Source organism: Microdochium trichocladiopsis, assembly GCF_020744255.1.
Source record: "Microdochium trichocladiopsis strain MPI-CAGE-CH-0230 chromosome Unknown B0I36scaffold_9, whole genome shotgun sequence".
Classification (NCBI taxonomy): Eukaryota; Fungi; Ascomycota; class Sordariomycetes; order Xylariales; family Microdochiaceae; genus Microdochium; species Microdochium trichocladiopsis.
The window spans coordinates 41,677-58,148 of record NW_025763552.1 but is presented as its reverse complement, the minus strand read 5'-3'; the positions used below and the strand labels follow the sequence as shown (position 1 = coordinate 58,148).

General features: G+C 55.2%; 3 protein-coding genes across 3 annotated transcripts; 1 reads left to right on the top strand and 2 right to left on the bottom strand.

The window, feature by feature from the left end:
- Nucleotides 1-416: 416 nt before the first annotated feature.
- On the top strand, nt 417-2,827 carry B0I36DRAFT_386946 (uncharacterized protein; the record flags this gene model as incomplete). Its single annotated transcript, XM_046161128.1, has 7 exons — nt 417-592; nt 678-1,236; nt 1,348-1,497; nt 1,570-1,630; nt 1,683-1,939; nt 2,005-2,396; nt 2,464-2,827. 7 exons carry the CDS (start codon nt 417-419, stop codon nt 2,825-2,827), a joined length of 1,959 nt encoding a protein of 652 aa, XP_046007879.1.
- Nucleotides 2,828-5,250: 2,423 nt separating this feature from the next.
- Nucleotides 5,251-6,329, bottom strand: B0I36DRAFT_331254 (uncharacterized protein). The gene is given in 4 exon segments (XM_046154959.1): nt 5,251-5,546; nt 5,620-5,721; nt 5,735-5,893; nt 5,986-6,329. 4 exon segments carry the CDS (start codon nt 6,123-6,125, stop codon nt 5,312-5,314), a joined length of 636 nt encoding a protein of 211 aa, XP_046007878.1. The 5' UTR covers nt 6,126-6,329; the 3' UTR covers nt 5,251-5,311.
- A 3,896-nt stretch (nt 6,330-10,225) lies between these two features.
- B0I36DRAFT_331249 (uncharacterized protein) lies at nt 10,226-12,231 on the bottom strand. Its single transcript, XM_046154958.1, has 3 exons — nt 11,602-12,231; nt 11,239-11,501; nt 10,226-11,167 (listed from the first exon to the last, which is right to left on the bottom strand). The coding sequence occupies exons 1-3, from the start codon at nt 12,050-12,052 to the stop codon at nt 10,346-10,348; spliced, it is 1,536 nt and encodes a 511-aa protein (XP_046007877.1). The 5' UTR covers nt 12,053-12,231; the 3' UTR covers nt 10,226-10,345.
- Between the last annotated feature and the right edge of the window lie 4,241 nt (nt 12,232-16,472).

The window sequence follows — 16,472 nt, the reverse complement described above, 5'->3', positions numbered from 1 at the left end:
CCTGCAGCACCAACGCGACGGCATCGACTTCCACTACTTCGCTAGAGTCACTGACGGTCATCGCTATAAGGGGCAGTCGTGGACTCCTGGCTTAAGAGGGGCAGAGACAGATAACAAAGAAAGAAAAAGAAGGAAAAAGGTCCAGTGGCTTCGTCACATGAGCTGCCGGCAGTCCCACTTCGAGAAGACATTTGCATTGACTGAGCCTGATGGTTCGTCCGTTCCGATCGCGGCCACCTATGCCATCTCAGCCTTGACCGGTAGCCTCCACTTTTCCTCAGCACCACCAGCACCGACGGCTCCCGCGTGTGGCCTGTTCTCGACAGCCGGCAACACGCACGGCATGACTTATACGCCCAACAAGGGTTGACCACCCTCTGCTCGAGCCGGATCAGGCCCCTCGGCCGGCCGACACGATGCCTCCGCCGCCGCAGAGCGCGCCCTCGGCCCAGGCCCAGGCCTCGTGCCAGCGCTGCCACAAGCGCAAGAAGAGATGCGACCGCAAGCTGCCCCAATGCGACAACTGCCGCGGTGCCCTCGTCGCCTGCAGCTTCCTCGACGATGATCGCCAGCTCGCGTCATACCCCATTGCGTAGGTCGTCTCGAGGGATCCGTGACTGTTGCCTAGTGACAAGTCTGGGTAATCATGACCACGTCAATGTCTAACATCCTGCTAGCTTCGTGCAAGGCCTGGAGGCCCGCATCAAAGACCTCGAACAACAGCTCGCGGCCGCCAGGATGATGATGATGATGATGGGCAACTCGCAGCAGACAGGCCAGGAGCAGGGCGACATGCCACCGCAGGGCTTATCAAATCAAGGACCAACGGCCCTAGATCCATTTGCCGCGTTCGACCCCATCCTGCTCGATATTGCTGAGCAGCAGCAGCAGCAGAGACCACAGACTTCTCTGGCCGAAGAACTGAAGACGTTGTCCCTGCAAGCCACTGCGGAGCGGCACCTGGGCTCGTCGTCGGGCATCTCCTTCGCACGGCTCACCCAGACGGTCCTGCGCCGCCTCACGCCCGACAAAGCCGACTTTGTCTTTGAGAATGTCCTGGAGGACATGTCGCCATCCACCCTTCTGGCGGCGGCGTTTCCCATAGCAGGACCTGGCAGTCCATCCACAACATTTCCGCAACCTCTATTTGGCAATACATCACTAGCCGACATTACCGACACTGGCATATCCCTCGCCTCGCTGCCGCTACCTGATGAGGCGCATATCCAGCACCTGGTTGATTTTTAATTTGCACATACGCACACATTGTACCCGTTTCTGGCGCGTGGGGAGTTCAGCAGTGTCCTGGCCCGAGCACTCGCCAGCCCCGACGACCCCGTGGCGCAGTCGCCGTTGTCGTTATTCAAGATATGGATGGTGCTGGCAATTGGCTCGACTACCTATAGCGCGGCCACGCTGGCCGAGGAGTCCGAGTCGGTGCTCTTTTACAGCAAGGCGCTCCAGTATCTCGAGGCTGCACTTGGATACGGCGACTTGGTGAGTGCTCTTCCATGCAGTGACTTTGAGATTGTAGGCAGAAGCTTATGCTGACGTCGAACCTGTACACAGGCTGCACTCGAAGCTATCATGCTGCAGGTCTGCTATTCTTTTTTCAACCAGCTCGGTCCAAGTAAGTCTTCCAAGTCCCATAAGATAGAGACATCCCTAAAGCGATTTGGTAGACTCATGGTTTCTGGTCGGACTAGGCGCCCGCCTGGCCATGGGCATTGGGTTGCACTCCGCGTCGACGTATGAGGACCTTCCCTTTATTGCTGTTCAGCAGAGGAAGCGACTTTTCTTCTCCATCTACATGATGGACAGCTGTGTACTTATCGTCCCTGCCTGCATGAACCCGTTACTGATTGCATACTCGATTAGACTGGTGTCCACGGCGCTTGGCCGGCCCTTTGCAATCCACGATGACGATATTGAAGTCGAGGTAAGTGGAAGAGCACTCCAAGATCCCATCCTCTGTCATTGCACGAAGGCAACTAACAGCCGCAGCCCTTCGCCGATGTCGATGACGACGAGGAAGATGCGTCAGCCGTCTATCGCCCCCGCGAACCCCTGAAGCCATCCATCATGGCCATCCCACTACACATCCTGCGCCTCCGCCAGATTGCCAGCAAGACAGCGCGCCTCGTCTACTCAAACCGCATCTCCCATCCTCCCCCTTCCGACACCTCCTCGCCACGTCTTACACAACATCCTCATCATCACCACCACCACCAGCAACAACTCCAACACCAACACCAACACCAAACCCACCACGACCGCGAAACACTCCTCGACTGGCGCCGCGCCATGCCCTTCCCTCTGCCCGACACCCACGCCCAGGTCCCGCACCTGAGCAGCACCTGGTTCGACCTCAACTACTACACCCACCTGGCCATCCTGTACCGGCCGTCACCGCTGCTCCCGGTGCCCAGCGCCGAGAGGGTCGCCACGCTTGGACGCGGCGAGCATGGCGATCCGCCAGGCCGCGAGCATGCACCGCCAGCGCCGGTTCGCGTACAACTGGCTGAACCTGCTGAGCGTGTACACGAGCGTGCTGAGCCTCGTGTATGCGACCACCGCGCGCCCGGAGAGTCTGCCGGTGGTCCTGGCGAAGAGCAGCGCGATCGAGGATCTGGGGCTGGCGGTGGAGCTGTTGGGCACGCTGGCGGCCAAGTTTCCGGCCGCGGGCAAGATCAAGAGGATGGTGGAGGAGATTGTGGCGCGGTATGAGAGCTTGAGAAGCAGTGGTGGCAGTGGTGGTGGCGGCGGCGGTGAGAACGGCTCGCAAGCACAGCAGCCTGCGTCGTCGTCGTCAGGGCAAGTTGCATAGAGATAGCGTTGGGAAACACTGATGTGCTGCCAATAACGTACGTTATCAGTGAGTGGCCCATATCAGCGAGTGGCCCACCCTCATACTACCCTAGAACAACCCGCCTCAATTGCAACACATCAACACTAACAAGCAACTATTATTACATCGGAAACAGCTGAATCTGACGCTTCTACAGCCTCCTGGCAAGTGCGTACATTATGGCCAGGCTTGCCGCACACACCACAGCAGCGAACCCTCGAAGGGCCCCCCCTTGTACCACTACCATCCAGCTGCATTTCTTATACTCCCTCTCTACCCACGGCCCCCTGGCCTAGTGCCTCCTGTGCACCCTGTATAGTAAGTGATCCTCTAAGCTGCACACGTGTTCTTTTGGCTCTCCGGCGCTTGCTTAGTGCCTCGTTGGCCTTGCGGAGTGAAGCGTTCTCTAACTCGAGGATGGCTACCCGGTGTATCACAGCTATTGTACCCTTAGTAAGCTGGTTAACAGCAGCTAACATCGAAGTCGGGGAGCTGTTTTGATGGCTGGTAATACGAGTCTTGATAAGCGTTGACTGCGAGTTGGCTTCTCGGGGGTTATGGGGTGTCTGGAAGACCCAAGGTTGTATAGTGCTAGGCCGTAAGGTCGGGGGTGTCGGTGTACGAAGCTTAACATCTAGCTTAGAGAGCACCCTATCTGGGTCGTACGGTACAAGGCCAGCACCTGCAAAGCCACCCTGTATATTCTTCTCTGTTATAGAGGCAAAGAAGGCCTCGCGAAAGGAATAGAGGAACTCGAGCTTGCTCATATGGTTAATGTGCATGCGTATTAAGTCCTCGACTTGGCGACCGTACGCCCGCTTCAGTAGCCCAAAGCAGCCAATATCGAGTGGCTGGAGGAGGTGGGATGAATATGGAGGCATGCAGAGCGTGATAATATTGTTCTGCTGGCAATGGAGCTCGAATTCGGTCGAGTGGTGGTTCTCGTGGCCGTCGAGGATCAATAACCGGTATTTGCCTTTCGTACGAGGTGCTGTATGGAAGTCAAAGTGCTTGATCCAATCTAGGCCTACCGCATTGGTAGTCCAACCATTATCGGTGGTTGCGATGCGCCAGTCGGCCGGGAGGTTGTACTCGGTATACTAGTTCGCGAGGTAGTACTGTGCGGCCAAGATGATGAAGGGGGGGATAGCCCAGCCGAGGGTATTAACTCCCTGGATCACCGTTGCCCATTCGCGGTTGCTAGGCTGGGCTAGCTTTGCCTTACTACGGCCATCCGAGGTCGTAACTACTATACCCGCGAAGATGATGCCCATCATGAACCCAGTCTCGTCGAAGTTGTAGATATCGTCATCCACAATACCGTACTTGGCCTTGACGTTCCGAACAAGGGCAAACCACTCGCCAATAACCTTTGGATCCTTACACTTAGCCCTCTGGTAGTCGTATCTACGCGTATAACGCGTACGGAGCTCTAGCTGGCGTTTGACAAATCGATGGGCCTAGAGTTGACCGACAGGAGGCGCGTCGCGTACGCGTAGCAGTTGGTTGGCTATATCTTCCACACTATATAATCTAGGTGGAAAAGCTCGCGTAGATAGCTTAACAATATATTGAACAATAGCTTCTTCTTCTGACTGAGTAAGCTTCTTCGACTTGGGCGTACTGTCGCATCGTGCAGGCTTGCCGTCGCATCGGCGCCCTAGAGTCTTACGGGCGACCCCGTAAATCTCAGTAGCGGCTCACACGCTTAGATTTTTATCGTTTTGAAGAGCCCCGAGGGCCAAGATTATCTGGGCTTCCTATGAAGTAGATGGCATATTGGGTGACTGAGAAAATTAGGTGTTGAGAGCGAAGGTGTCGCGTCGCGTAGAAAGTGGGCCACTCGCTGATATGGGCCACTCGCTGATATGGGCCACTCACTGATAACGTACGTTAGTATCGATGAAGACCCGACTTCTACGGTAGGAATGATGCTAGACAATGCCGCCGACTCGGTCAGCAATTTTGAATCGAAAATCTCGAGGCAGTAAGGGGAAGACTGTGCTGCTTAATTGCGTGATGCTGCTGGGTAGCTGTGATCAGAAGACCATCAGGCACTCAGCACAAAGCGTACGGGTCAAATATGGCTGCGAAAGCTGCAAGACCCACAATTTAATGGCCATGCTGCAGTCAAGTGCGACTCAACCTGCCTCTTAAAAAAGCTAAGAGATTGAGGTACATGAAATCGCGGCTTGCATGCAAGCACTTTGTCTTAAGAGTTGAGACAGGACAAATCCCCTGCGGCAGGTGGTGCTTCTGGCCCATTCCACCATGGCGTGCTTGCAGCGGGCGACAATCGGTTGTCTTAATCGCAAGTCGTGCATGCACATGGGAGATGCTGCTTCCTGTCGGTGTGTCGTTCTCCAGACTTTGTACATGTGGTTCAAGGGATCTGGTCGAGGTTCTCTCAGTCCACAACAACATATGCATTGCAGACCTCATCTTTTGCCACCCATGCTGGCATCAGCCTTTTATGATATTGCTCTGCATCCAGTAGTTTTCTGCGCGTATTCGACTAAGCTGCCTCACTGGAGGTAGACCTTGCCCGTCTTCCTGATTCATCAAAACCGTGGCCACCTCAATGATGATACTATGGTACACAACCGCCAAGTCCTGTCGACTGTTGTTGTTGTAGACATACTCGTGTTGTATGTTTCGTGTTTCTGTGTTTTTATATGTGAGTTCGTTTTCTGTAAGTCTGTGGTCCTTGCGTCTCGTATGTCAGTCTTGGGCGACGACGATATATCCCTTTCCTGCTGCTCGGGGTGTACCGGCATCGCTGCAGCTTGCCCTGCCGCTGCATCCTGTGCTCCTCGAGTAGCTGCTCCAGGATGACTTTTTCTTCTTCGAGCCTGGCTTTTTTCTTCTTCGAGCTGGGCGACGGACGCTCGCAGCTCTTCGTTCATTGCCAGCCCGCAGTTGATGTGCTGAATTTCGCCATCTGCCGCGCGGACGTTATCGCCGTCGTCGCCGTCGTCCTCGATAATGTGCCACTCTGTGATATCGCTGCTTGCCTGCGTTAAGGCTTTCGAGTCCCGGCGAGTGCTGTTCATCATTCAGAGAATTTGGTCAGTTCGCCGGGAGGTGCGTGCGTCTTTTTCGTGCGGAATAGTCGCGTAGTAAGACGTCGTGCTTACCATTGGCTGTTGTGAACGCTATCTGTGGAGTCGTTCTTAGGCTCTTGGTATCCGCTCATTAAGATTTTACTCTTATATGATTCTCTCGGCTCGTTAGGACGACACGTTGACTGTTCACAGCCTCGTCCTTGGGGTGGCATCTCGTCAGACGTGCTAAAGCCAGACCCTGTTGAAGACCTGCTGGCTATATGTCTTGCCTCGTGTTTGCTCCCGTACAGAGTCGCAATCGCTTCTATGAACCAAGTGCTTTGGGCAACAGGGAGGAAGCAACAGTGGACGGCGATGATGGCAAGGGTCAGACTCTAAAAAGTCGCTAGGACCAGCGTGCAAGTTTCTTCAAGGAGGAGGAAGGCCCAACGTGGTCCGTTCTGGGAAGTCGACATTAACATAGACTGTGCAACACAGGCGCGTCAACAGCATGTCATCCTATCGTAATGTTGCGCACGAACCCACTCAGAAACCCCGGCTGTGGGTCCGCAGCCAATCACAGCCCTGCCCCACTGTCTCTTATGTCCTGAAGTTAGCGTCACAGTGGTCTAGATTCATTCCCCATGCTGCAGGAGCACATCCGCATGGCCTGGAAGGCCAGATTTGATTAAGATCATGGACATATCCCTCTCTGCAGAACGAAAACGTGCCGTCTATATCCTGCAGCCTGCCACTGTACCGGTCTCGATGAGTGCGCCGGATCAGGCCATAGCTGGGATTTAGGTCCCTCGGACTCACTTTCACACTTTCTACGGGCTTTCAAGGAGTCCCGGTTTCAAGCAGAAGCACGGATTCTCATTTCCAGTCGTGGTGAGCAAGAGATCCGAGCAGCATTCAGCCACGAAGACGGCCAGCCTGGCTTCGTCGTGAGTAGCATTCTCGCCCAGCGACTGAAGAGCAAGAACGATCACGAACGCGCTCAGATGGCGCGTAGAATGGTCGAAGATGCGATGCGACGTTTTTGTGGGTCTACGACAAACCGACATTCGGGCAAGGTCCGGAGGATATCTTCGACGGGTTCAACGACATCGGCTTCAGAAGCGATGCTGCCCCCTGCAGCGTCCCATCTTGATAGGCCGGCAGTAGTATGGCTGAGCAGCCGAAGAGCGGACTCCAGATCGTTCGATATGGGACGCGGAGCGATAGCCGCCCGTCGATTTGCATCTGGCAAGGGTCTTTGTTGTCAAGGCACCAAGCCGAAAGCGGCAGGTCTAGGCGCGGGCGATCCGGCGAGATTAGCGGGTCGTTTGTCCCCGCACTTTGCTGCATGGCCTGCCCTCCCCGGCGTGAAAATACCATTGATTTACTGTCGCTGAAGAAATCCAAAGTAGCGGCAGATTTCGTCGGCATGTGTCGTTGCGGCGGTCGTGCTGAACGCAGGGAGTCGAAACGGGAACAACGAAGATCCAACATGGTCCAGGTGCTCACGGCCCAAGTCCAGCAGTTCGTAGACCCCACACATGCGCCTGGCCTGATTTAGCCGTTGTTCAGCATGGCCATCGACGGTATGGGGAAGAGCAGAGAGCCTCAGCACGTGCCTGATACACCCTGAGAACCGATGATTGCTTTGATATCCTCGTCGACGCTAAGGGTATCTTGGAGGAAGGCCTTCACTCCGAAATACGGCAGACTACTCCGATTTCAGCTGTAACACAAGACGACGCCGAATACTTTACGCCCTTTTCTTTTCAGCCAGCCAGTAACGGGCCATACAGCTGGATGAACAGGATTGTAGCCATTGGATTCATGACAATGTTTCAAAACCAGCCAATCATTGATTGCTACAGGTTGACATATTCCCCAAATGGCAATATCGCCCAGAGTTAGAAGAGCCTTGGATTTGGACTGCGATGTGGCATGCATGGCCGGAACATAGCTGAACAGCATTGATGTATGCTCGTCATAGGTGCTATCTACGGTACTCTTGCACTTTGATGGCTTTTCCGTGATGCCACAGTTCCCTTCGACGAGGACACACCTCTCGCCGTCAGCCGAGGCATTGATTACAGTCTCCGCGAGTCACTGCCCGCGCGTCATCAGCGAGGTCATCTCACTCTACCAACGCAACTGTGCCTGGAGGGGTTGTAGATGTCATTGTGTCTTGGTGTTGCAGGGCGTTGGCTTGGTGCTCAATGGGGTCAATGGTGAGTTCTCGTGTTCAAATGGTCGTAATGGGCACACAGACAAGATGAGAGATGATGATGAGGTTTCACGATGCGATCGCTTGAAGAAAGGAAGACTGAATTAAGCTTGGAGCGGAGGCAGTGGAGGTGATAAGCAAGCTACTTAAGCCTTGTCGCGGATAGTGCTCGCAGTCTGCCACGCTCCCGACACGGGCTTGGAGCACGACGAGGCCGGACCTTGAGCTGGGCCGTGCTGCGTGCATGCAGGGTCGAGCGTGCCAGGATAGGCCATGGGCCAGTACCACTACAGTCCACTTGAGCGCAACCTACTGGTCACCTTAAGGTTCTCGGCTAGCTTTATCTTGCTGGGCCAGGGCCTCGTTAATCTCACCAGTTCAGTCGTCATGAATCCATATGGACTCTCCCAATCACGGACCATCTGATCTGCATGCTGGTCTATCGCGGCCGCTAGCCCGCATAGAGAATCCCGGCGGGAGATAACGTGGAGACGGGACCCCGGATTTTTGGTGGAGGACTTGACGCATCCGACACAGGGCCCAAGCCTCGGCTCAACCAGCTTGAATAGGCTAAGCCGGCACGGCAGGCAGGCAGGCCTGCGACCTGGCTTACGCAACCGAAACACAGCCCAAGCTTAGTAGGTGGGGAAAGGCCCGCACTTTGGATGCTACCAGGAACGAGAGCTCCATCTGTTCTTTGAAAACTGACTGGTTTGAACCGCCGAGGACTGCTTGCGGTCACGAGTAGACTCGCAGGAAACCCATGTCTTTCCACGCTTGTGAAAAGTGCGGTGTGCGCTGCCATCCAAGGGCCAGATTTCTACGCCCCGCGACTCCCCAAACACCACTGTCCCAGTGCAGACGGGGCTCGAAGCTAATGTATGTCTGCGAAGCCGTGCGGCAGGACCTGCTGGAAGGAGTCAGGTGGGGCTACATGCGTCTCCGCCGCCCATGGAAGAAAACAAACTTAAAAGGAAGTGGGAGCGCATCTCGACCGCGGGAAGGCCGAACATTCCATCATACTCAGATCCCGTCGCAAACCCACCAGATGACCTGTCGACTATGACGCCGCGCATACATCCACTGATCTCGCTGAGGGAGGCTGACACCAGCAGAGCGCGCAATATTGTCAGGATGGCGTACCTAGGGCATTGCTGGAGGAACCCCAAGCCAACATTGACCAAGTGCCTGGTTCTGGAGCATGGTGAGGTGATGGATGAGGCCAAGCTTGATCAATGGCCGCGACGCCTGGCTCATATCGACTACAATGGCTTTAGCCTCGATAAGGAGACTCCCGAATATGTCGAGATGTTCGTCGACCTCAAGGCTGGGAGCATCGCCTTCACGGAGGACGTCTGGGCTGGAGCCCAGCCGGCTTGCACTTTATAAGCCCTCTTCTCCCAAGCATGCGGAAAAATCTTGGCTGACAAGAACCGGGTTTCAGACACGACTTGCAAGATATCAGTGCGACCTGTCCTGCCATCGACGGCTATACCAACAACGTCGTGCAGCAGCCGCCACTCCGACCAGGCTTTGGCGAGCTCACAAATCCCATCTGCGACGCCGGCCGGGCCCTCCCCACCGCACCCGGTAGACAGAATGCCAACGTCGCCACGAGAAGGCTATCGAAGGCGCCGACCTTGAAAAACCTAATCCTATCCTGGCAGAAATCTAGGGGCCTCCAAGATCCCTCCACTGACCACGTAGCTGCTGCCAAAACACTCGAAGAGCATGTAGCCACGGTGAGCCCTCTTTGCCAGAACGATCTATGGGTGGCGAACTACCATGACAACGAGTCTTATGCAGGCGGCAGGCCGATACTGTGGTCTGTTGACAAAATAGACGGCGTTGATCATGCCACTGCTCGACGGGACGATGTCTGGCAGAAGGACAGTGCCGTCTGGAGCGTTTTTGGCATGGCCCACAACCTACGTGTTGAGGACTGACCTGTGATATGAGAATCTACTTGCCAAGCACTTCTAGCGTGCCCCCTGTTGACCAAAAGACACTACCCAGGCCCGTCAAAATCATGGAGCTCCACATTGACCTGTACGGTTTCTTCACAGACAACGCAGCTTTCATTGTACCTGAGCAAGAACGCAACTTCGAGGCACTTTGGCGCAAAATAACCAGGTTTCTTAGACCCACACTAGGGCATAGACACGGAAACTAATGTATTACGGATGATGTGACGGCTTAAAGGCAGGTGAGTTCACGAAGTTTCCTGGTTTTTCAAAAGACAGCAATCTCCACTCCTCGTCTCTGTGCTGCCTTATCAATGTCATGGAAGTCCTGGCCAGCGTTCCAAGCTTCGTCCAAGAGCTCATATAGTATGGAGACGTTACGTGGGTGGTCTCCATTATATTCCGAGCCATGATTCCGCATCCTGCTGAGTGGACGGATCCAGTCCCTATGTTGTTGCAAGGTCGAGACCATGAGGCTTGCTTCCGTCATTGGAAACAATGTCGAGTGAGCGATGAGCAGGTCATGGTACTCGGGTCGTTCCAAACCGTTGAGCAGGGCCTCGAGACAGCTGAGCAGCCGATGCAAGATGACTTCGCTGGACGGCAAGGCGACGCTGCTTGGGGTCTCGGGCTCCACCATATTGCTGATTGGAGAAGAATAGCGGCGACATCTCCGGAGCCGCAAAAGACCGGCATATTTGACTGCATCCCAGTGCTGACACGAGACTAGCTGGCCCGGGTCACCTGTCCATAGCCAGAGATCTTGCTCGACTTGGGCGTCTTGCTGTACCGACGATCGAGCCAGAATGTCGAGCAGAGACCGGGGCAGACCAGAGACAGTCTCATTGCCTTTTAAGCGACCTCCTGCCCAAGTGTCCTGTAATCTTCTAAATCTGGGCCAGAGACCAACACTTGGGGTGGTTCTGCCGACGACGAGAAAGGAGATGTCCATCATCGCAAGGACCTCGAGCTGATGCCGCAGGGCGAAATCGGTCTGAGGGTCGGGTCGAATAGCATCCAGGCTGCCGCCAAGGTTGTATAAGTCCGTCATGAGCTTGAAGTTGCCAGTCCAGGGCTCGCCTTGTACGAGCTGGAGCATCCACAGATATTGTCAATAGCCTGCCTTGGCGGTGCCTTTGAGATTGCTGGGCGGGAACTGACCTGCAGAGAGGAAAGGAGGAGGCATGCGCACATTGTCGCTGCACAGAGGGCACCGCGGCTCTGGTGCAACTCCTCGCGAAGTGTCCGGATGGTGTCGCCGATCGCCTGCAGGGCTCGAGGCGACCGGCCCTCGTCAACCATTGTCTGGAGCGCGGCGCCGGCCGTCTTGAGAGCGAGCGAGTCCGCAGACAGCTCCCGGAACATGGTCTCGACCCAGGCATCGGCGCTGGAAGCATACAGGTTTCGAAGCCCAATCCGCAGGACTGCACATCGCCCACCTGTTAGAACCCGACGCTAGGCAATCCCCAAGCCGACAGACAGCTTGATAGAGGCTACATGAATAAGCAGGATGGTGGTACTGACATTTCTCAAAGGCCGGCCCGACTTGGTTGGCCCCGGTTGCTGAAGGCGGAGGAGGGAGGGACGAGACCTGATGGGCGACGGGGACTGTGGCGCCGATGACGCTGCCTATGCCGCCTTCCTCTTCTGGCGGCGAGAGGGCGCACTGAACAGCCGCTGCTGGCGACTGTGATAATGAGACTGACAGTGACATCGACTGTGACTGGTCCTGCTGCTCCTGCTGCTGCGGTTGCTGTTGTCGTCGGGCCGCCGGCTTGGACGTCGGTGGCCTCACGGAAGTCGTGGCCCCGGCCAGGTGGCCGCGAGAGGCGACAGCGTTGCCCCAGCGCAGCTCCAGGCTGTAGCCGCCGCACTCGACACCGCGCGAGGTGCAGGCCCGGCAGGCAGGCCTCGTCTCGTCGCACTTGCGCTTGCGCTTGCGGCAAGTCGCGCAGCCCGTCCTGGACCGCTCCATCGTCGATGTTCGCTTAGATATCCTGGCTTGGCCCTCGAGCAAGCGGGTTCGGTTCTGTCGCGTCCAGTGGACAGCCCACCCCCTCTTCGCTGCGAGGCAGAGCGAGCCGGCCGGGGGCCTCTTGCACGTCGAGGGTGACGCTTTGAGAAGGCTAGCCCCAAACTCAAATTCCAATAAGGGGGTTCTTTGGGTCTCAGCCGTAGCACGTGCCGCCGTGGCCTCCCATTGGCTGCGGCGTGCTCCGACAGCTTATGCCCGACATTCTACTAACTCGCGGTCTGGTCTCCCCTCTGCCAAGACTTTCGTAGTTGTGTCACGCTCGATACGGCTGTGTCGGTGGCTGGACGTCCGATGCAACACCGCTCTGTCGACACTCGCTTCAACGGTGACAGCCGGGAGCTGGCACAGACCCCGGCTTCTCTTTCTCTCCGCGATTGGTCAATACCACTTGCTGTTTTGTTTGTTGCTGCTTTTGCTGGAAACCCAGCGTCATGGTTTTGCCTTGCATCGATGCTCACCGTGCCCACAAGCGCTCATCTGATCACCTTCGGACAGCCATTACTGTTACAGCCAAGATCTTGGCCAAGCACAGACGCGAGGACTAAGTCCTCTTTCACCATCATTCCCGGAGCTTCCCTCCGTTCGATTAATCTGCCGCTGATTACTGCGTCGCGGCTTGCTACAGCCAAGCAGTCGACAAGCCCGCATGGCAATGCAAAGATGCCTCACATGGAGATGGAAATTCGCCGAAAGGAGGACTCTAGCTCTCGGCATTTTCCATACTCAATATTGAAAGCGGTATGCTGCTCGGTTGCTTGTATGTAATCTCTGAATGTCCCGAGCTTTCCCCTTGGCCACTAAATGGAGTTGCAGGCCAGTCGTGTATAAGAATCGACAACCAGCGCCGACCTTCAGCATCCATTCCAGCAAGCAAAACATCCTCCCTCCCCATTCCCAACTATCCCTTCCAGAACACAAACGTCCCGCTTCAGGACCATGAAGATTGCCTCTGTCCTCGGCGCCGCACTGGCTGCTCAGGGGGCTGCTCCCCACTACTTCTCAATATGTGAGAACAAGGCAAGTATACCTCCCTGTCTTCGAAATACCACCCCGAAAGAATCAATCAGACGCCCGCAACTTGTAGATGCTATAACCCCCACGTTCATATTCGCGCCAATGCCGCGGGCCTCCGAATGCCATAATAACAACCAAAATCCGACCGGATAATTAGCATGATTTCCTGAGTCCACTCGCAGTGTACACGTAAGGGTCACGAAGGATGTGGGTGTTCTTTCTTCAGAGCTAGCATCATCATAGGTGGACGCCATCGCCCAACAACGGACAAGCAGTAAAGGGTGACACGATGCGAGGTGGGCATCGCTTCGAAAAGAGGCTGATTGTTCCCTTTTGACATAAAATAGGAATTCGCGCACTCCTGACAGGCATCCCCTGGTTGTGGATGCACGCCGGCCCGTTGTGAGAGCGCATGGACGGGTCCTCGAGCTTGAAGTTTGGGGATGTCGCATTCGCACGAGTGTTATTGCCAAAATGAGGTAGCGCGAGGATTTAGGGCACTCATCACATGAAGGGAAGTGTTAGGAGGAGCCGCGCACGTTCATTTTCGTGTTGGCCATGTTCAACCATGGGATGCAGTTATGCCTTGCTCCTAAGCGAGATCCCGGTCGATGTTGTCACCAAAGAGGGTCCTTCGCCCTACACTCCATTGCCTCGTGGGCAAGGTCCTCACCCCTGCCAAGCCTGCGTGACCCGTGGTCGATGCCCCACTCCCAATCCAGGCAGCGCAGCGCGCCGGTCTCTAGGGTGGGTCTTGCCCATGGCATTGCCCTCGCCATTCCTCATGCCCTTGACGACCACCGCCGTGAAGACGATTTCCGATGTCGGCTACACATTTCATAAGAGGAGGGAGAAAGGCTCTAGTTCTACGCAGGACTATGCGGGCCGGCCCCCTGAGTGGCGTGGGCGTCATGTTGCATCTTCCTGGCGTTGTGACCGTCGCAGGCATCCACATATGCCCGGGCTGAACTTAACTGTGGTCACCCGAATTTCAAACAAATTCCGCTAAATGTGGTACATCGAGTTTCTCAGATCCTTATGAACCTCAGCTGATATTTCCTTGCCATAACCTGCACGACTCGTCGACGAAGCACCGTTCACGGAAGTCGTATCGCTCGTATCAGAGAACAGGTCCGCCATGTACGCCCGCTGACGTGTGCAGACAATATCTGCATAATATGCCGGGGGACAGATGCTCACGGCTTTCTTGACACGACCGAGCATGTAGCACATCTCGTGTGTGAGCTCCTGGATGCCATTGGCCGCGGCAGCATCTTGGCCAAGGGTGACGCAGAAAACCTCGTCAAGAACTATGTAATGCGCCGGCTGTGCGGTACCTTAATGTTCAGGGAGAATCGGTCAGTACCCTTTGTGTCAAACCAACAAAGTAGGCTAGAAATGTGGAAGGAACCTTACCTTGCAGCGCGGCATAGGCAACCGGGAAAAAGTCCCAGATTCTCGCCTGGGTCACCCCTCGATACACAACGGTGCCCGTAGCTATAACGTACGTTATCAGTGAGTGGCCCATATCAGCGAGTGGCCCATATCAGCGAGTGGCCCACTTTCTACGCGACGCGACACCTTCGCTCTCAACACCTAATTTTCTCAGTCACCCAATATGCCATCTACTTCATAGGAAGCCCAGATAATCTTGGCCCTCGGGGCTCTTCAAAACGATAAAAATCTAAGCGTGTGAGCCGCTACTGAGATTTACGGGGTCGCCCGTAAGACTCTAGGGCGCCGATGCGACGGCAAGCCTGCACGATGCGACAGTACGCCCAAGTCGAAGAAGCTTACTCAGTCAGAAGAAGAAGCTATTGTTCAATATATTGTTAAGCTATCTACGCGAGCTTTTCCACCTAGATTATATAGTGTGGAAGATATAGCCAACCAACTGCTACGCGTACGCGACGCGCCTCCTGTCGGTCAACTCTAGGCCCATCGATTTGTCAAACGCCAGCTAGAGCTCCGTACGCGTTATACGCGTAGATACGACTACCAGAGGGCTAAGTGTAAGGATCCAAAGGTTATTGGCGAGTGGTTTGCCCTTGTTCGGAACGTCAAGGCCAAGTACGGTATTGTGGATGACGATATCTACAACTTCGACGAGACTGGGTTCATGATGGGCATCATCTTCGCGGGTATAGTAGTTACGACCTCGGATGGCCGTAGTAAGGCAAAGCTAGCCCAGCCTAGCAACCGCGAATGGGCAACGGTGATCCAGGGAGTTAATACCCTCGGCTGGGCTATCCCCCCTTCATCATCTTGGCCGCACAGTACTACCTCGCGAACTAGTATACCGAGTACAACCTCCCGGCCGACTGGCGCATCGCAACCACCGATAATGGTTGGACTACCAATGCGGTAGGCCTAGATTGGATCAAGCACTTTGACTTCCATACAGCACCTCGTACGAAAGGCAAATACCGGTTATTGATCCTCGACGGCCACGAGAACCACCACTCGACCGAATTCGAGCTCCATTGCCAGCAGAACAATATTATCACGCTCTGCATGCCTCCATATTCATCCCACCTCCTCCAGCCACTCGATATTGGCTGCTTTGGGCTACTGAAGCGGGCGTACGGTCGCCAAGTCGAGGACTTAATACGCATGCACATTAACCATATGAGCAAGCTCGAGTTCCTCTATTCCTTTCGCGAGGCCTTCTTTGCCTCTATAACAGAGAAGAATATACAGGGTGGCTTTGCAGGTGCTGGCCTTGTACCGTACGACCCAGATAGGGTGCTCTCTAAGCTAGATGTTAAGCTTCGTACACCGACACCCCCGACCTTACGGCCTAGCACTATACAACCTTGGGTCTTCCAGACACCCCATAACCCCCGAGAAGCCAACTCGCAGTCAACGCTTATCAAGACTCGTATTACCAGCCATCAAAACAGCTCCCCGACTTCGATGTTAGCTGCTGTTAACCAGCTTACTAAGGGTACAATAGCTGTGATACACCGGGTAGCCATCCTCGAGTTAGAGAACGCTTCACTCCGCAAGGCCAACGAGGCACTAAGCAAGCGCCGGAGAGCCAAAAGAACACGTGTGCAGCTTAGAGGATCACTTACTATACAGGGTGCACAGGAGGCACTAGGCCAGGGGGCCGTGGGTAGAGAGGGAGTATAAGAAATGCAGCTGGATGGTAGTGGTACAAGGGGGGGCCCTTCGAGGGTTCGCTGCTGTGGTGTGTGCGGCAAGCCTGGCCATAATGTACGCACTTGCCAGGAGGCTGTAGAAGCGTCAGATTCAGCTGTTTCCGATGTAATAATAGTTGCTTGTTAGTGTTGATGTGTTGCAATTGAGGCGGGTTGTTCTAGGGTAGTATGAGGGTGGGCCA